General features: G+C 37.4%; 1 protein-coding gene across 1 annotated transcript in view; it reads left to right on the top strand.

The window, feature by feature from the left end:
• RASGRF1 (Ras protein specific guanine nucleotide releasing factor 1) overlaps positions 1 to 21,631 on the top strand; it is a 203,789-nt gene that overhangs the window by 74,069 nt on the left and 108,089 nt on the right. The window contains exons 3-5 of the mRNA XM_072638744.1: positions 3,385 to 3,532; positions 18,467 to 18,559; positions 20,718 to 20,971. Of these exons, the coding sequence (XP_072494845.1) occupies positions 3,385 to 3,532; positions 18,467 to 18,559; positions 20,718 to 20,971 (495 nt within the window). The remainder of the gene's footprint in view (positions 1 to 3,384; positions 3,533 to 18,466; positions 18,560 to 20,717; positions 20,972 to 21,631) is intronic.

Genomic DNA, 21,631 nt, shown 5'->3' with positions numbered 1-21,631 from the left:
TGATCAAGTTAATTCGGGTTACAATTCAAGTTAATCGTTTATTTGTTTAGCTAATAAGCTATGCCTTCATTATAGCCCATTAGTGGTCATTAATAAATGAAATAAAACTACATTTGAATTTCACACCAGGAAGCTAAGCCCAGACTGTGGTTTCTCGTATGTAACACCTTTGGTCAAGGCTTAAAGCATCATCTAAAGCAATTAGCTATTAGCATTGAAAATTACAAATAAATAGAAAGAAAAGACATGAATTTCCTAATTGTTATTTCCTGCTCTGAGCAGATGCTGTTTGCCTTTTAAAGTTTATTTACAGCAGGAAAGAATTCATCCACATATATGTGTGTGTGTGTGTGTGTGTGTGTGTGTATGTGTGTGTGCTCAGGCACTAATTTTTTTCACCAAGAAAAAAATATGCTTTCAGAAAAGATGCTATCCTTTTAAGATTTTGAAACAATTAGCATATGTGCCATTAGGATAATAAAACTTCAGAGATGGAAGGGGCCTTAGAGATCAGTTAGTCCAGTCCTCTCATTTTTCAGGTAAGGAAGCTGACATCCAAAGTAGTTAGATCGCTTGTCTAGGGCTACATACAGTTAGTTGTTGGAAGAGCTGGGATTAGAACCCATGCTTCCTCACCCTTGGGCCAGTGAGCTTTCCGCTATATTGTGATTCCTTTACAAGTAAAAATGTATAACCTATACAGCGCAGCTTCTCAAGATTTGGATGTACGTGAACTGAATCTGATTTTGAGGATAGTCTCCCTAAACAACTTTCCTCATGTGATCCTCACCCAGAACTGCCACTGAGGAAATCACAATATATAGTTTTGACTATCGTTCATATTGAAGTCTCCACATTTGTGGCTAAAAGGATCCCTACTTCCTTTGGAACACTTAAGGTAATAATGCATTAATTGAAAAGAGGATAAATTTTATTTCTCAACACGGAAAGTACAAAAATCACAAAGAGGACTCAGTTCCCAATAAACAATCAATATAGTTCACTTCTGCAATATGACTGCAGTATGACTCTCTGGGAAAACGGATAAGCATTAAAGTAGCCCTTGCTATGTATCAAGCACTATCCTAAGCACTTTTACAAATATTATCTCATTTGATCCTAATACCAACCCAGAAGAGTAGGAGCAATTACTAATCCCATTTTACACAAGAGAAAACTGAGGTTAAGTGATTTGCCCAGGGTCACACACCTAGTAAATAGCTGAGGCTAGATTTCAACTCAGGTCTTCCTGACTCCATTGTACCACTGACTACCTCTGGAGAATCCCTCCTTTCTCCAGATCCCTAGAGTACCACAGATTCATAGCACTACCCTGTGATTGGAATCTCCTGAGAGGGAAAATGAATCTGGAGTTGCTTTAATATTTCAATCATACTCCACTTTCATCCCTAGGAAACCACATAAGCATCCAGCTTTGGTACTACCTTGAAGATTTGGACTCCCCTGTCCCCATTTGGAAGGAAAAGTATTTGGGGTTGCTACAAAAGAAATCTCTTCCCCATCAGATCTGCAACATCTAATTAACTCAGAAAAATAGTGGAATGCAAAGTCTAAGTATTTACTCCTCTATGTAGTAGCTTTAGCCTCTCCCAGGTCTGGGGGACACATACATGATAATCTTCTTTCTTCAGCTGTCCAGTAATTCCCCTTTGTTCTCAAGAAGATTGTATCCCAGAACTCCTGAATTCTGTTGGGGTCATTATCAAGTATTCTCAAGGCTAGACCTACCTAGAAACTCCTCTTTCTCTTGCTAGAACTCTAGATTCTGCATTAACACTTCTGGGGAAAATATTCTGTCCTTTATGCAGAAGGCTGGAATTCAGGAATTCTTTCCTCTACCATCCATCCTCCAAAAGTCACCAAAATAATCTTTTTCCTTTAATAAGAGGAAACAGTATGAGAAAAGATATGTAGGAGGGTATGTATGACCATGGTAAGTTCAAAAAATAGTAATGAGACTATGCTGAATGAAAGATCTATATTAGGGGACAACTGTGAAGAAGACTGGGTATGCAAAAAGGATCTAGATTGTTGAGAGCCTTGAATGCCTGACTGATGAATTTAGATGTAAAATTGTTAGAGAAGGAATGGACCTTTGAGATAATTTAATTTGAATGTCTCATCAATTTAAAAAATATTCATTAACTTCATACTGTATGTAAGGCACTATACTTGGTACAAGGTCCAAACTTCTCTCAACCTGATCAAAACTGTTCAATAAATCCCTACTACCTCTAGGATAAAATATAAACTTCTTAACCTTACTTGTAGGGCCCTCTGCAATGACTGTAACCAACCTTTCCAGCCTTATTTCACATTGCCCCCTTTCATACACTGTATATGACAGCCAAAGTGAACCATTAGTTACTTTCTAAATTCAACATTCTATCTCCCACCTAGGTATATTTGCCCAGATCATACCCTATGACTGAAATGTGCTCCTTCCCCATCTCTAATGCTCAGATTTCTCTTTTCTTTTAAAGCTTAAATGAAGTACCTCCTCTTTCCCTGGTCCTACAGTTGTTAATGCTGTCTCCTTCCTTCAGTTATGTTTCATTTGCTTATTTGTATATTTGTTACATATCCCATTCATATCCAATTCGAGTAGAATGTAATCTCCTTGAAGGTAAGAATTTTTCCATTGTTTTTATCTTCATAGTCCCAGGATCAAGAAATGGTGCCTTACTCACAGGACAAGATTAACAAATGTTTGTTTTATTGAAATGAGGCATTTAAACTAGATAATCTCAAAGGTCTATTCCCTCTCATAATTTGGTGTCTAATTTCATCAATCAGGCATTCAAGAATCTCAAGAATCTAGCTCCTTCCTGCCTACCTACCCTTATTCACACCTCTCCAACATGGATCCTTCATTCAGGATACTTTCATTACTGGCTTTTGAACATACCATGGTCAACAGTACCCCCCTACATATCTTTGCTTATACTGTTTCCATCCCTTATAATCACCTCTCTCTATTCCTTGTACAATTTCTATCTATCATGGTCCAGCCTAAGTCCCATTTCTTCTGTGAAGCTTTCTTTGACTATTCCAGCTCTCATCTCTTACCTCTCAGGTCTCCTGCATCTGGGGTTTACACAATAAAATTAACTTTTAATTATATGCTGTCTTTGTCCCTTAATTTTGCGTGTATGTGTTACTCTAATCTCTGCCATTCGTTTGTGTCTGCCATGGTGCATAGGACAGTACTGGATGCAAAAGAAAGTATTTAAAAATTCTCAGCTGCTAATTGATTGTCATTTAGTTGAGGGGAAAGAGAGAGGGTCATGGAGAGTGTAGGGAGCATTATTTTGTTTTTTTTTAAAGTGGAGACATATTTGAAATACCCATGTCTCTGCATAGTTACAGGAACCTGGCCACAGAACATGAAGCTTTAATGCAGAAGTATCTCCATTTACTTCAAATTGTGGAAACAGAGAAAACAGTTGCCAAACAGCTGAGACAACAGATCGAAGATGGGGAGATTGAGATTGAACGGCTGAAATCAGAGGTAACCATATCAGCATGCCATTCTAATCATGAGCAGATCAAAGAATGATCTGGCTTTATTTCATTTTTAACTTGCTTCATTTTCCTGGCCATATGAATCATAGAAATGCATAGGTAATCTCTAATCCACCTTTTTCAGCTCCCAGCAAAATTTCACCAGAGCTTCTGATAATCTAATAGAGTTTGGCTTTGGATTTCAGGTCCTTTTATTCTCATTCCTTCCCTGAACTAAATCTTTGGTGAACATGAAAATGAAAAGCTAAATGCCCCAAAGAACTAAGGGAACTCAAGAGCCCTACATAAGCCTCCAACTAGATGGTTCAGAAATGAATAATATTAAAATGACTGTCTGGACATGGGTGGGTGGGGGTGGTAAATCTAACCATAGAAAATGAAAGAGTCATCTGGAATTCTCAGCAAAAAAAAAAATTTGATAAATCCACCAAATATTAATTAGATTTTCTGGGAGTGAGAGAGGGGAAAAGGGAATGGATTGGGAGAAGGGTGATAGGAAGAAGGGAAGAGTATGAAGTGATAGGGGAATAAACAAATGGAAAATCAACATGCCAGATGACCATTCAAAAGAATATATGGTTAGCTGACTATTTTATATTGTTGACGTCGATCAGTCGTTTCTATCATGTCTGATTTCATGACTCCATTTGGAGTTTTCTTAGCAAAGATACTAAAGTGGTTTGCTGTTTCCTTCTCCACCCGATTTTACAAATGAAGAAACACTTTATGCTATCCAGCCTTTATTAGGAATAATATTACCTTACAATTGCACGGTGTTTTATGGTTGCAAAGTACTTTACATACTTTTTCATTGGATCAAATCTCATTCAGAGAGTTTAATATTACAGCTGAAAGGCAGTGAGGCATGGCAGACAAAGAGTCTGCCTTGGAATAAGGAAAATCTGGGCTCAATTCTTTCTTATGCCACATATGGGCTATGTGACCCTGGGCAAGTCACATCCTCTAAGTTGCAAAGAAAGAGTATTTGGTAAAAGAAGTCTCTTTGTTATAGATTTTCTTTCCTAATGAACTTACAGGTTTAGTCTTCAATATTATAGTACTGAATTTCACGACTAGATAATTTCATATATGGTGGAAAGAAAAAATTGGACTTCATCTCAAACACTGCCTCAGAAATTTACTAACCATGTGACCCTGGGAAAATCATTTAACATTTCTCTGTTCCTCAGTTTCCCCATATTTAAAATTATTCAACAGCTTCTAAATTCCTTTACAGCTCAAAATCTATAATCTTAATATCCTATGAAGGCCTGGGCTTGGCTACTAGCTACCCTAGAACTTGGTGAATATTTTGCCTCACCTATCTGAGCTTCAGTTTCCTGACAGTAGAGGTTGTATTTGTACTCCCAGAGCTTAGCACAGTTCATAGTACATAATACTAGATGCTTTTTGATTCATTCATTCATCTGTAAAATGAAGCTAAAATATTTTTACTGCCTAACTCATGGATTTCTTTTGAAGATAGAATAAGATGTATGACAAAGCCTTCTGTAAATTGTAAAGTACAATAAATTGTCAGCTATTGTTTAACCCATGGAATTTTAATTTTTTTCGTGGTTTCTAGTGGGGTTTTGTAATGACTTAGCCATTCATGGTTTCCATTTTCCACCTTCATGTTCCTTTTTTAAACACTCTAATGCCTTGTCATCTCAAACACAAGGTGAACAAATTGGGGAAAAGAGCCAAGGGAGCATCTCCTCCTGATGGCTAGACTCCTTTTTTTAGCCCTGGAGAGGTGACTTGCACAAGGTCACACACAAATGAGGCAGAATCAGACCTCACATGTAGGTTTTCTGTCTCTATGTCCAGTGTTGTTCCCCTACAACACTTTTATTCTGGTGATTCTCTTAAACAATGCTTTAAATGGCTAATAACATCCTCAAGGATAAAGCAAAAAATCTTGAGATCACCTTCTCAGTGTGATGTTTATCTCTAGCCAATGTAGCTAAGCTTCAGGCAACAGAGGAGAGTGGGGGTAACAGCTTAGCTCCAGCAGTTCTCAGAGTACATGCTACTGGAAGCTGAAAAATTGCTAAACCAAATGGAAAGAGACAAATGAGCAGATGCCATTCAGAATCCATACACTTTGTGTAGTATTCAGGGTTGAATATAGCCTGCTTAAAAATAGGAGGCTGTTTAATGAAGAGCAGTCTTCCAGCTGTGTGGGCTCAGCATGCTATACATAGCTTCCTTTATTTTAAGGATCTTCTCAGCAGTCCATATCTCCAATAGCTTAGCCTTTCCTCTCTAACAAAAAAAAAAAAATGGACCAAATTTGGTAGGTGTGAGAAATGGCATTGAACTTAATGATATAGAGATAACTTTGATCAGGAAAGTCTCAAGGGTAACATTCATGCTGATCAAGCTATCAAGATAAAGAAATTGTAGTTACCATATATCGTATTATTGTAAAAGAGATCCATGAGAAAACTGAGATCCGTACAGCACCAAAGGGTACTCTCACTAGTCAACTAATGATAGAGCTAGGACTAGAACTCATTCCCCTGACTCCCTGTTCAATTACCTTTATTCTATATGTACCTCAGTTTCAGTTTCATAATTGATGTCTGTCTTTAAAAAAAAAAATAGAGCATATAACCTGAATCCTAATTGGTTTAGTCACTTATGCTATCTACATACATCTCAAGGTATTCATTGGCTCGAAAATGACCACATTATAATAGCTAACATTTATATCACACTTTAATTTTATGAAGAACTTTACATATAATATCTAATTTGATCCCCACAACAACTTCTTAAAGTAGACTGTTATTATCCCCATTTTACAGAGAAGGAAACTAAGACAATGAGAGTTAAATGACTCGCGCAGCATCACATGGCTAGTGTCCAAGACTGATTCCAAGTCTAGTATTCTATATACTAAGTCAAAAGGATGCCCCATCAGTGGTCTTTGCTCTACCTCTGCTTATCTTTCTGCTAGATAAGTTAAAGATGGCCAAATACCATTCAGATTGGTTAAGAATAGGACTGAAATGAGCACAGTTCAATTCAGCAACTTAAATATGATTTTGCAAACAAGTATTAAGTACCTACTACATACAGTTCATTACACTGATCTCCGAGGATACAAAGATTGAGACGAAGTCATATCTAAAAGATCATTTAATGGAAACAGTAAGGTCATTGGATCATAGGACCATAGATTCAGAGCTGGAAAATACTTTAAAGAGCATCCCACCTCACTTTTATGAATATGGAAACTGAGTTCCAGAGGGGTGAAGTGACTTTCTTAGGGTTACACAGGCAATAAAAGCACAAGGAGGAAGAGACATAGACACAAATAACAACAATACAAGTTAGTGGTCAAAGTGGTCTGATGAATTCAAGGAATGGATAGCTTCTAGCCATGGGTAAGACAAGGAAAGTTGAATGGAGGAAGCAGACCCTGATTCAGTCCTTGAGGGAAGGATGTTGATAGGTAGATATTTAGGGGAATAAGAGTTCTTTCTAGGCTCATGGGATGATATGAACAAAGATATGGAGACATAGAAATATGGACAAAGGAAAAAAGGTAAGATGATATCAAGTAACAGTGGATTGTCAAGTTTAGCTGGAGTACAAGGAGAAATTTTTCTCAAGGGAGAAAGAAATTTTACAAACACAGATGAGTATCATGGTAAAAAATAAAGTTAAAAAGCTTGGGAATAAGAACATAGATGAAGCCATTACATTTGAGATGTCTAATGACTAGCCATTCCAAATGGCAGAACTGAAAATCATCCTGCAGAGAACTAAGGAAGAGGATGCAGTGAAGCAAAAAAATAAAGAATTTATATGCCACACTCCAAAACTGAGACAGACAAAGATTAAATGACCTCTCAGGGTCACACAGCTACTGAGCATATAATGTAGAATTGGGACCAGTGGTATGCAAATCAATGTTTACCTACCAGATTGGGGTAGGGGAGGAATGTATGCATGATACACTTTCAATTTTAATCTGCATTATTTATATTTTCTCCTTCACTTTCTAAAGTCTGGAAGTTCAGCAAAACAATAAATCAAACCCAGATTTGTAGCATTTGCCAATTTCTGACATATAAAGGTTCACATTGACAATTTAGCAACAAACTTTCACAAACCACTTAGAACTGTCTCCAGTATACCCCTGATTACGAGTTTAGGTCTTCCTGATTCTATTTTAATGCTCTATTTCCTATACCACCTAGCTGACAGCCTGATGAGGTTCTTTTTGTCACTGGAGGAATTCTCTGTCCCATATGCTCATACTGGGTAACTCAAGTCATTCCTTATTATTTTAGGAGTTAATGAATCTTTTGACCGTCTAGTTTCCAAGTCAGCAAAGAATATTCTGAGGTTTCATTTCCATATCAGATAATCTCTAAGATCACTTCCAGTTCAAAATCGTAAAGGTAGGATTATAGCTTGGTGCCATATATCCTCTCCTTCTGATAACTAAGTTTAGCATTGCAAGGCTGAAATAACAACCAAAAAATAGCCACTAAACATTTTACAGAAGCTGAGGTCTGAAACACATTTATGATTGGCTTAAATTCAGATAGGATGGAGAGAAATTGATGAGAGAGTATTTTAAAAGTAAGAATAGTATTAACCACATAATACATGAAGGGATATAGAAGGCAGGTAAGAAAGTGACAACATGGTTGGCTCAGATAGTGAAAGAAAAGGTAGCAGGAAATTAAAGTAAATGCTTTTTCATGGACCAGACTTTGCAGAAACAACATGAAATAAGGTGCTAACTCTTTAAGCAAGAGAATTTCAGAGAATCCAGGTAAAAAACAAACTCTCCAAAGGTTATTCATAGTCTCTAGGGTAGACTGAATTCATAGCCTAACATTATTTTTTCTCAAGACAAGTTATCCTCAAGTGTACCTATCCTAATGGGGAAACATTTTCATACTAATCTCTTGCATTAAGAACTCCATATTAATATGGAAAATGCACTTCCAGACAAAAAGCAATTCTACAACTAATTTTCAAAGGCTTAAGAAACTTTCAAGTCTGACTTTAAATTAGGTCTGACAAAATATAGCAAGTGGCAAGGGATGAATTGAAGATGACCAGAAACTGGGAGGCAGAAAATAAGAAGCTGAATTAAATCAGACACTGGCAACACACACACACACACACACACACACACACACACACACACACACACACACACACACACACACACACACACACACACACACACACACACAGAGCCCTCTCCTACTCTCTGATAATCACAGCTCACTGTCTCCTTGCAGGACTCATCAGGCTCATGGCAGGCAGCTGGAAAGAGTAGTTAAGAAGGAAAAATAGTAAGGAAAGAAGAAGAAAATGTCTTCAAAGAGGGTACACCTGGTGAGGAAATGACAGAGGAAGGAAAGATGGCAGAGAAAGTTCAATGGGTAAAGAGTAACATTGATCTGCAACTATTTAAGAACTCAATGAGTAAAGGGTTACATGGAGAATTGTGCTATTACCACAAATGTCTTCTTTTTGCTCCACAGGAACAGTAGTGCGTGTAGCTACCCATACTATCCAGGAAGGTCAACACCTCTCACCTGGATGTGTAGTCACCCATTCACTCTCTTGGTTGCCTCATTCACTTCAACCTGCTTTCACTCTAGCAAGTCTAAGTTCCCAGAGAGAGATCACCACCAGATGATTACACTAAAATTCTTTCAGGGTTCTGGGACTAACCCTGTTGAAGGGAAATATACTCAGCCCTGAGCCCCTACTGGTGCATTTCTATTTATACAACTAGCCAGTCATAATGCAGCCACACAGTGAAATTCACACAGCTATCTATTGACAGTTATGACAGTTTTAGATCTTAAAAATAGCAATTTACTTAGCAATAAGACAAAGGAAATAACGATAACATTATATGTAATCACACATTGAAGTGAATAGATAACTAATAACATTCATCACAATCAATACATAAACCTAGGTCACATTCTTCCCACCAATATACTCAATATAAATGGGGGAAACTAGACACACTTTAAAGAATGTAAAAAGAAAACACATGAGGGAGGAGAATCTGTGTGCTTGGGGTAATTCACAACTCTGGAGTGCAGGTTTTGACATCATTAGTCTACTCAAGAACACATGCATCATCTAAAATTGCTTTTCAACTCATTACTTCTCTATTGGTCTTTCCTGCTTTTCAACTAGACAAATCCTCTTCAATACTTGAAGAAAGAATTTACAATTCTTTCAACTTGGCAAGCACCCTTAAAGGGACATTTAGAAAGTGTTATCTCAATGGAAATAACTGTTCTCTTAAAACGTGGAGAACTTCAAAACTCATCAGACCAGACTCACCTGGATGATGCATTGTCCAAAAAGAATAAGGCTCATAGAAACACAGTTGAAGTTCATTCTCTAGAAAGGACAAGCAAATCTAGTTGGCTCACCAAGATACAAAGCATCTATAAAGCCTGTCTTCCTCTCTGCTTTTTCTTCTCAAACGAGAAATGAAAATAGAGAAAAACAGAAATTTCAACTCTATCCAACTTTTGGTGGCTGAAGTCTAAGCCAATAGAATTAATCCTCTCTCCCACCAATCGGGAAAGCTTAACTAAAACCTTATGTCAGTTAACTGCTTTTTCAGCCCCCTGCTGAAATCTTTACCACAGATTCTTCTTATCACTAGGCTCCTATGAGTAGAATAGCTTGAATGATAGTCTCCTGGTTCTCAATAACTGACATTTCACTTAAAAAGTAGTTACTCATCAAATTTCCCCTATGAAATCATTAGTCCTTTTAAAATCATATCTCAATCTCCAAATGCTTACATAATTTCTCTCTTTTTTTAAGTTTTTGACCTTTAGTCTTAAAAGTTACATACAAATGAGTTGAGGGATCATAAAGCCCTGCACCCTTAAAGTCTCACACATGGTCCTCCAAGCCAGTTTTTGGCATTTGTGTTTCTTTGACTATCATTTTTTTTTACTTTTTAATGAATAAAAGGATTTTTTTTCTTTGGGCTCTTTAAATCATCAGACAATTCACATATAAACAAGGCATCATTCTACACCACTCACAAGGTCATTTATCTTTATGTTTATGCCTCAGTTCATTTTCCATCCAGAATTACTCAGTTTCCATCTATGTTTCTTTAAATATCTTTTAATAGGCTTTATTAAAATATTCTTTTCCAACTTCTTTTAGGCATTGAAATGTTCATCTATAACAGTAGCAAAATCCCAAATTCTTTGATAATTGATACAGTTCTTTTTGTTTACATAAACATACTTTTTCTCCTGTTTTTTAGAGCTAAACTGATCCATTTTAATAAAGTAGTATCAAAAAGGGACAGCAAATTATATCATGTTCAAATACTAATTTTTGAGGTTATCACCACCTCCTAGAAGTGTGTTTTAAAAAGAATGCGGACTTAAGGTGATCTCAAGGGAAGGGTGGGAGAGCAGCTGTTCAGCATGGGCTGAGGTGGGATTCTCCTGACTCAATTTCCCTACTGACACCTGGCAGACTTTAAGCCTGACTGAATGCAAGTGGATAGTCTAATCCTGCCTGGAATTGACATGAAGTTGGGGAGATATTGTATTCCTGCAATGTCCTTACTATTGGTGGCAATTTCCTATAGTCAAAAGCTTTGTAAGCTTAATACCAGATCTATTCAATTATAGATTATGGGTAGGGGAACATCAAAGGGTGTCTAAAATTAAGCTATTGGGCATAGGACTTTAGACCAACAACAATAAGTTAGGGTCCTTTAATTCTTAGTAATAGTGTGGAGACAATTAGGTCAAGAGTTTGTGAAGTTAGTAACATAAATATTGTTTGTATCTCAGTTAGTGATTGGTTAAAAAAAAAATTCTTTAGTGGTCCATATTGTAAATGCTTTAAAAAGAAGTATCACCTGTCCAAAAGCTGGAATTGTTTTATCTGTTATAAACTGTGTTAAAAATGAATAATAAAAAAAATAAAATAAACTTCTTTATAAAAACCAAAAATAAATAAATAAATATAAAAAGAATGCAGACTGAATTTTGGGAGATCTACAATTTCACTGTAATTGTCTCACTAAGTTGTTTTCTGACCTTGAGTCAGAAAAATAGCAGCTAGATAGCACAGTGGACAGAAGGTGGACTTGGAGTCAGGAGGATCTAAATTCAAACCTGGCCTCTGACACTTAGTAGCTGTGTGATCTTGGGCAAGTCACTTAACCCTATCTGCCTCAGTTTCCTCATCTGTAAAATGATCTGGAGAAGGAAATGGCAAACCCTTCCTGTATCTTTGCCAAGAAAACCCCAAATAGGATCATAAAGATCTGGACACAACTGAACAACAAATCCATTCAATTCAACCCGCATTTATTAAGCAGTGTCAATTGTTAAGTCAAGAGGTTAGACTAGACAGGTTCTAAGGTCCTTTTTAGCTCTCACATTTTACTGCATTTATATTCAATTCAAAAAGAATTTATTATGTGCCTTCCATATGCCAGGCACTATGCTAGTATAAAGACAAAAATAAAGCAGTCATTGTCTTCAAGGAGCTTGCCATCTACTGAGAGGGAAATATGAATAAAGATAGGTAAATATAAAAGACATACAAAGTAATGAGAGGTGGAAAGAGAACATTACAGGCATGGGATACAGCTTGTACAAAATCACAGAGACAGAAAACAGATTGCCATGCAAGTAGGTCAGTTTAGCTGGAACATAGTAATATGAAATCTGTGTAAAAATATGTGCTGGAACCAGGTTGCAAAGGGCTTTAAATGCCAAACAAGCAAACAGAGGAGTTGGCATTTTATCCTAGGGAAAGTTGAAGATTTTTGGCAAGGGGCATGACATGAGCAAATCTCTGTTCTAGGAATGCAATTGGGCACCTGGGTGGAGGATGGATTGGAAAAAGTTGAGAACAGGAGTAGGAAGATCATTTAGGAGACTAAAGCAATATACCATGTTGGAGGTGATGGGGAACATGGAACTAACAATATAGAGAACTAGATATTTTCTCCAATCCTCCCACAAAACTCCCCAAATAAAAATGCTGCCCAAGAAATAAAACAGTTGCAGCTGTCCCTACAAGGCCAAGATATCAAGAAGTTGACCAAGGTGACAAGCTATTAACAGCAGAGAAGGGTAATTCCTTATCTCTAAAATGCCCACTCTGAACTACTTTCCCCCAAGAATTGCCATGTGCTAGCAGGGCAGTACAACCAGACCACAGGTTGGTGCTTTGGGATCCACTCATTAATTTCTTCACTGTTGCTGCAGTTTCTGTCAGCAACCACTGACCCTGCCATCACTCAACTATTCTATAGCAACAAGTAGCAAAATTCATCTCTGCCCACCCAACCCTTCATTGCTCTTGCTGAGGTAGGGTGTATAGGAAAACAGGAAGTGTGATCTGTCTGGGACAGCAGCAACTTCCACAGTGCTCAGCCACAAGACTAATAATCAGAAACTACTAGGAAGGCTGCCAGCATGTGTGAGAGTTATACCATGCCTGAAGTAAAAGGAACTGGCATCTGACTGGGTTCATTTCTTTCCTCCTAGAAATTACTTGGAGCAGAGACTGAGACCAGTGAAAAGTGAATTCCCCAAGTGGGAGAAGAAAGAGATAGCTTTGAGGTCTAGCCTTTGAGGACCTACCATCAAAGGGGCAGGAGTCAGAAAAATGAGCAATAGGGAATAGGGAAATATAAGAACAAAAGACTGAAATCACCCAAGTTCTCAAAAGGAATAAAATAATTTAAAAGTCTCGAGCATGAGCAGTAAATCAGTAGAGAAGATTTAGTCTTGGTCTACAACCCTTGGTCATAATAATAACAATTTACAATTATGTAATACTTTACAAATAATTTAAGTCTCAAAAACAACCCTGTGGGGTACAGGGCAGATAGTATCATCCCCCTTTTACAGATGAAGAACAGTTCAACTAACTTGCCCAACGCCACAGAATTAATAAGTAGTAACATTAGAACCCAGGTCTCCCTACTTTAGGTCCAGAGCTCTTTCCATTATACCACACCGTCTCTTATACCAATGGGGATTCACTGTACCTGATTCCTCTTGATGCACTAACATAACTTGTCTGATCTTTAAATAAAGAAAAGATTCTAACTGCTTTACTTGTGCATTTATCAAAAAAGCTACCCTGACTGCATTTTTTTTGTCACTAGTCCTAGCTGAGTACATGTCCTAAAATGCCCATCTCTGAGGAGGGAGGCAAGTGTTAAACATATCATGTGTTTCTTTCCTCCCCTCTCTCTCATCCCAACCCTACCTTGTGAAGAAAAGTGAAAATGAAAGCAGCCTGCAAATTCCAAAGATTGTTAAGATAATGGAGCTAAGCAAAAATAACAACCAACAGTTATCAAGTAAAAGGTAGGAGAGTGAGATCAGGAAATTAACATAGGACTAGATCTAAGTAATATTTCCAACCTATAGAATTACAAAGTTGGAAAAGATCTCAGAGGTCACATAGTTTAACTCCATCTTGACTCATGGTTCCCTACAAATGATCATTTATCTCCTTATGAAAACCTTCATTGATGAGAAACTGCTTACCTCTTTTTGGAGTTCCAAAATTCTTCCTTTATATTGACTCGTTATCTACTTCACTGTAAATCCCACCCATTGTACTTAATTCTGCCATCTAGAATAAGCTGAATAAATCTAGCTCTTCTTAGTAACAGTCTTTCATATACTTGAAAACAGCTATCCAGGACCTCTAAGTTCTACCCCACTCCCAAGTCTTTTCTTCTTCAACTAATTCTCATATGCTGTGTTTTAAAGTCCCTACCAACCTCGTTGGCCTCAAACTGATGCCATGCTCTTCTTTGTAGTTATTGTTCAGTCATCTTTCAGTTGTATCTGACTTGTGACCCCATTTGGGGTTTTCTTGGCTTGGTTTGCCATTTCCTTCTCCAGCTTATTTTATGGATGAGGAAAGTGAGGCAAACAGGGTAAAGTGACTTGCGCGGGGTCACACAGCCAGTAAATGTCTGAGGCCACAATTGAACTCAAGTCTTTCTGACTCCAGGCTGACACTTTATCCACTGTGCCATTAGCTGCCCCTCTCTTCTTTATAGTAGAGATCAAGTATTTCATTTGGGTATTCTAATTTCTTAGCTTATTAAAAAAAAAAGCAAGCCTTCCCCTACACTTATTATTTCTCAGTTTGATCCATTCTGCCTTCCACCCAGGACTGAGGAGTCATTTTAGATCATTAGTTGAAGGAGCCAGGAAAGAGGGTCAGGTTAGCTTTTAAACTGCTTCATTTGATCAAGTAAGTGTTCATTCCTGTGCCATTTTGTGAGTGGACTTGAAGAAGCAGAGCTGGGACTTCCTAAGGGAGAGGTCTTCTGGTTGCATGGGTCATGTCTGCAGACACCAATTAGCCATCTATATTTAGAAACAAAGAACCTTGTATTGCAATAGAGTCAGCAGATACTCTGCTGGATTTTTTTTACTTCTGGTTCTTAACTTGAAGACTGATCTACCCAGTGAATCTCTGTGAAAGTGACACAGCTAGGACCCAGGCATGAATCATGCAATCCAGAGTGGAGACAGGGTTGTTGTGGTTGTTGTTCCACACTGAAAGAAGTTGCTGAGACATCAGAGGAAAAGTGGGATAGTACAGACTAGTCACTAGCCACTTAACCTTACGTTAGTGAAAGTCTGGTGCTGTTAGAAACAAAAGACCGAAGTGCCCAGGCCACCACTCTATTTTGTTTTAGTGGGTGTGACTGTGGTCACACCTATTCAGTTCACTGCCCAACCTCAGTTTCCTTATCTGTAAGATGGGGATAATAAAATCTGTAATATCTACCTCACCGAGCTATCATAAGGTTCAGATGCAATAACAACGTTAAAGGGTTTCACATAAATGAAAACTTCTGCTATTACTGAGAACCAGTATTGTGTAATTGTTAAAAAGTGTGGAATTCTGCCTCTGCCGTTGAGCCTGGCCCCCAGACAACTCTCTAAAACTCTCTAAGTTGGAAAGCAGATGCCCACCTGCATTGATAGAGTTTCCTCATTGGGAGTTCCATTTGAAAAAAAGAAACCCCAGTCAGATTTTTTTTTTTAAATCAATATTATTATTGAGGAAGAAAATGGCATGTTACCATACCTCTTCATATTTCATGACTTTTCTCTTTCTTTTCCTCTCCTTCACCATTCTCATTCTTTCTCCTGTCTTTCTCTCTTTTCTTTGATTATTTTCTTTATCATCTACCATACCTGAGGCACAAGCAGCGCGCCTTCAAATATTCCTAACTAGCAGACAATGACCAAGAATATACTGTTTGCCCAATGGCCTACCAAGAAATCTTCACCTGGCTCTTCTACCCCAGAATTAATACATTTAAGGCTAGAGCCCTTAGAGCTTGTAACGCTGGCACCATTCCAGCCCTTGGTCACAACTAATACTTTTATTTTTAATTATTTCATGTATTTTTGTTTTATCTTCCCAACAAATTTGTAACTTAAGCTCCATAAGGGCAGACACTTATGATTATCTTGCATTCTGCATAATTCCATGCATACTACAAGGCACTTAGTAACTTTTCTGCTCCCATGCTGTTGGCTGTGAAATGTAGAATATAAATTTCTTGAGGGTAGGAACTCTTAGCATACTTGCACACAATAGTCATTTTTAAAATTTTGTTCATTTGAATCAAATTATTCATACCTTTCCTTAAATCTGGAAGGCCCTCCTCTACCTTCTCTTTGCATCTCTGCCTATTAAAATCTTACCCATTTTTCAAGGTTCACCTTAAATACTACCTTCACCATGAAGCTTTCCTTGATTCTACCACAACTAGAAATGATACCCCCTTCTCAAAATTCTCAAATTACCTTCTTTGCATGCATAATGAATTTATCATTTTCTATTTCACATGAGAGTGACTGCCATGGCATAGACATAGAAGATAGAGAACCATCATTGAATTAGTGGTGTGCTAGTGAATGTTTAATAACAGGCATCAGGAGGTAGGGGATGATATTGACAGGATACACTTTTAAACTTAATCTGTGTTATTAACATGATCTTCACCATTTTTTTAAATCTGGCCCAAATAATCAACAAAACATTCATTCAAGCCCTGATCTGTAGTGTTTGTTGATTTCCAAAGTTAAGCCTGTATGTGCTGACTCCAGTTCATCCTTTCTTTGAAGCCAGGAAGATTTTGGGCAAGTCACTTAACTTCTCAATATCATAATTCTCAAAGACTCTAAGTTACAGAAAAGGTGTCGACCTGCATCAGTAGAAATCCCTAATCTAATTCCTATTAGGCACAATTGTTATTCATATACAGGTCTCTTATCCCCTACTGATATTTTTAAATTCCTTGAGGACAAGATGTATCTTTGTATCTCTTACCACCTAGCAAACATACCATTAATAAGTTTCTTGAATTGAATGAATGAATGGTCTCACAATAAATATGTATTAAATTAAATTTCCCTGAAGCATTTGAATAGGAATATCCAGAAAGAGGAACTGTCTCAATTCTAATTGATTTTAATAGTATATCAATCACCAAATTGGGAGAGGGCTTGTCCTCAAAAATCCTTCAACTATCTGAGTGCTAAACTAATGGACTGACTCTCTGACATATGTGCTCTTTGAATACTCTATCCAGAATTCAGAATATCTAAAAATAGCTACAGTTCTCTGTGTGATATAAACCTGGACATGGTTGCTAATTTTTGTCTTTCAGATGTTTACTTGACTGGCTTTGCTAAACCAACTGACTCAGGGCCAGAGAAAATTCAGGGAATTAAACATATTATTGATGGTTCAAACCCTGATTCCCTGTGCTTGTATTATTTCTTTAGAATCATGATACCATGAGGAAAATATTACAGTAGTTCCTTTTGCAAGCCTAAGGACATGATTTCTAGTCCTGAACATGCTACTTAGCTTTGTGACCTTGAGCAAGTCACTTTCCCAGCTAAGGCCTCAATTTCCTAAAATGAGGGAAGTTAGGCTAGATCAGTGTTCTTCTCCTTTTGTGCATCATGGACCCCTTCGGCAGTCTGGTAATAGCCTGTGCGCACAAAATAAAATACATAGGATTACAAAGGAAATCAAATGCTAAATGCTGTATGAAATTAAAGATGTAATTTTTTTCCCATCCAAGCTCATGGACTCCCTGAAATCTAGTCACAAGTCCTTTGGGAGTCTGTGAACCCCAGGTTAAAAAGCCCTTGGAATAAATGATCCCTAAGATCCTTTCCAGTTCTCAATTCATAATCCTTAGAATTAAAGTTGAATTTGTCTAGATCTAACGTCCATGTTTTAAAAGGTATGGAAATTAAGAGATTATTATTATTAGCAATAATAATATCTAGCCTTTACATAATGCTTTAAGGATTGCAAAAGTTTGTATATACATATATATATAATTTGAGAACCACAACTCTGTGAAGCAGGTACTATCATCATCCCAGTTCACAGATGAAGAAACTGAGTTTGGCCGAGGGTAAGTTATTTGCCAGAGTCATCCAACTATTGGTTTCTAAGGTCGGACTAGATGCCAAGTCTTCCAAACTACATGTCTAGCTCTCTATCAGCTGTACCACCTGCCTGCCTCTGAGTGCCTTAAAAGAATTGTGAAAATTAACCTGATGAGAAGCTGGGTCCACTGACTTCCATGACCAATTGCACCTTTCCATCACATCGTTATATAATTGTGGACTTTCTGGGCAACTGACATACAACACTATCAGATGTGTCGCTATTGTGACCAGAGAAAATGTTAGGAAGGGCAGGTAAAATGTATTAGAGATTTCAAAGAAAACTTTCACAGGCCTGAAAATCTAGAGAATTGATGTGGGCAACTTCTCTCAATACTGTACTTATATCCTTATCAATCACTGATTTTCTGTTCTGTTTTGTTTTAATTTTGTAGATTGCCTCCTTGCTCAAGGACAATGACCGAATTCAATCAATCCAAACTGTCACACCCAACGATGAAGACAGTGACATCAAGAAAATTAAGAAGGTTTATGCACTTTTTCTTTATTTTAACATGTTTTGATATCTCACTGTCCCTAAATAAATCACCTAGCATTTCCAGTAATTTCTAGAGTCCTCTTATCCCCAGTACCATATTATTATATCTCCAAAGACCCATCTCTCCCCTAAAATAAAAAAAAGCCATTCACTCTCATTTCTTTCAATGCCTTTGGTTCCTAACAGTTAGATATGTTTTCAAAAAGCATAAAATCATAGAAGCCCAATCATACCTTGCATTTTTTTAATTAATCCATTTATTTTTTTATACTCCTTTTTACCTCCACCCAATTTAAAAAAAACTACAATTTTCTTGACAAATAAGTTCATCAAATAAAATGTTTGACATGTCCAAAAATGTATATCTTATTCTGTATCTTGAGCCCATCCTCCTTCAGTCAGGGTTTGGGTAGTCAGTTTATAAAGTGCTTTCCTCACAAGTAAATTGTACAAATATCAATGGTCTCATTTTACAGATCAAGAATCACATTTAATTGACTAATCCGGGATCAAATACCTAGCTTCTTAAATACAAGCCATATTTCATTCTGATTAAGTTGTTGTGACACTGATATATTAGAGTCACAAATGAGCAGTCAGGAAATCCTCAAAATAATAGGGTATATATTTACCTAATGACTGATGGAATTTTTTCCAGTTATCTCCTGACATTCTTTCTACTTTCTAAGAAGTGGAGTAAGGAAGAGCCCCAATGATGAGCTAATAGCTATTTAGAGTGAAGACAATAGTACTGAATAGCAGAAAGAGCCCTACCTAGGTTTAGAGTCAGAAAACCTGTGTTCAAACCTCATCTCTGACAATTTTACCACCTGTCCTACCTTAAGCAAGTCACATAACTTCTCTGGGCCTCAGTTTCCCCATCTATAAAATGAAGGGGTTGGACTAGATGGTCTCTAAGTTCCCTTCTTGCTCTAAATCTGTGATCTTATAATTATAGGACTTTTCCTGAACTTCTTTGTGAAGGTCCTTTCCATACCGAGAAAAAAGATACTCCTTTGGGACAGAGTCATTGTACATATTTGTCCCTATCACGGAACTGGAAGGAACCTCAGTAACGTTCATACAATGCTTTTATTTTACAGATATTGGAGTGGTTTGCTATTTCCTTCTCTAGATCGTTTTACAGATGAGGAACTCAGACAAACAGGGTTAAATGACCTGCCCAGAGTCACACAGCTATTACATGTGTGGGGCCAGATTTGAACTGAGGAAGAGGAGTCTTTCTTACTCTAGCCTCAGCACTGAGTGTCAGAGCCAAGCCTAAAATCCAGTTTTCCTGACTTAGTTCAGGCCTCTTTCTGTTATGCTACTGAAATATATGAAAACAGGGGTGGGTGGGGGCTGGGAGGAGACATTCTTAAAATGTTCCTGTATATGAATTAATTTTTTCCCTGGTTCTTGCTAAAATTAGCCAGCAAAATGGAATCAGACGACAGACATCAGAGTTAAATATTCCTGCTCATTTCCCTGTAGAATCAGTAGGCAGAAGTTCAAGATATGCATGTACTCAATTTCATCTGAGGAGTCCCAAGGATAAGATTAAGGCAATCTGCCTTATCTTTTCTAATTGGATAACTCCTCATCATCATGATGAATATTAATTGCAACCTTCTGGGTCTTTGAGATTCTCACCCTATTTTTCACTACTCTTTTTCAAATACATCTTGCTGCAGCCACAATGGGCTATCCCCAGTCTTATTCTTTATTTCCATGTAAACATGCTTACTCCTTTCTTAACTCCACCTATTGAAAGCCTTTTTGGTCAAGGAAGGCCTGACTCTGGTGTCCTCTTCCTCCATGATGCTTTCTCTGATTCTCTTGTCTAAAAGTGATATCTTCGACCTCAGGCTAGATCTTTCCTTCGCCCCATCACAATCTATCGTGCTTATCATACTTGTCACAATTTATCATGCTTATCTGTGTATATATTTTATTTCCCTTATTAGATTGTAAGTTCCTTAAGAGTGGATACTGTCATTTTTTTCGTCTTTTTTGTTTTAATTCTCAACACCTAGCAGAATGCCTACACATATTTGGCAGAGTGTTTGTTGAGTGAACAAAATATGGTGCCATCTTTCCATATACATAATGGAGGAGGGAAAAAATAAAATCCTCTCTTTTCACAGGTGCAAAGCTTTTTGCGAGGCTGGCTGTGCCGGAGAAAATGGAAGACAATTATTCAGGACTATATCCGGTCACCTCATGCTGACAGCATGCGGAAAAGGAACCAAGTGGTATTTAGCATGCTTGAGGCAGAAGCTGAATATGTCCAGCAACTGCACATCTTAGTCAATAACTTCCTCCGTCCCTTGAGGATGGCTGCCAGCTCCAAAAAGCCTCCTATTACACACGATGATGTCAGTAGCATCTTCCTAAATAGGTGAGTGTTCTTTTTGGAGGGAGAAGCTTTCAGCAAGAAGCTCCTGGTTTTTTCTAGCCAACAACTGCAGTAAAATGGTGGGCATCTAGAGGACTCTGCTGAAATTTGCTTTTTCACTACATAGATACATACAAAAAAATAAAGGAGTTAGTTAAGCAGACTGATCCTATAAAGAAGGTTACCCAGTAAGAGGGGGGAGTGTGTAAACGAATTAGGGAAATAAATTATTTTAACATTCCTTCAATTAGCTAACAAATTATTGAATATAAACAATTTGTGTTGAGTATAAACAATTAGAGATGATTCCTATCTATTCATGAATGTATAACATTATACCCTATGCATAATTTGAAATAACAAATCTGTGTTTATTTTTTAAATGTTCCATAAATTCAGGCTTTTCCATTCAAACTTACCCTTCCCAAAGTTGTTATAAATTATTGTCTCATGATACTGCATAATCATGGTTCTCCTCCTGCCTCTCCATCTCCTCTCTGTCTCCTTCTCTGCTTGCTATTATTTCTCTCACTACATATGAGGGTACCTCAAGGTCTGCCCTCAGTCCTCTTCTCTTCTCTCTCCACACTCTCTCTAGGTGATTTCACACACTCTGATGGCTTCAATTATTATCTTTACACAGATCACTTTAAGATTTGTCTC

Source organism: Notamacropus eugenii, chromosome 1 (genome assembly GCF_028372415.1).
Source record: "Notamacropus eugenii isolate mMacEug1 chromosome 1, mMacEug1.pri_v2, whole genome shotgun sequence".
Taxonomy (NCBI): Eukaryota; Metazoa; Chordata; class Mammalia; order Diprotodontia; family Macropodidae; genus Notamacropus; species Notamacropus eugenii.
This window is presented reverse-complemented; position numbering and strand designations above follow the sequence as displayed.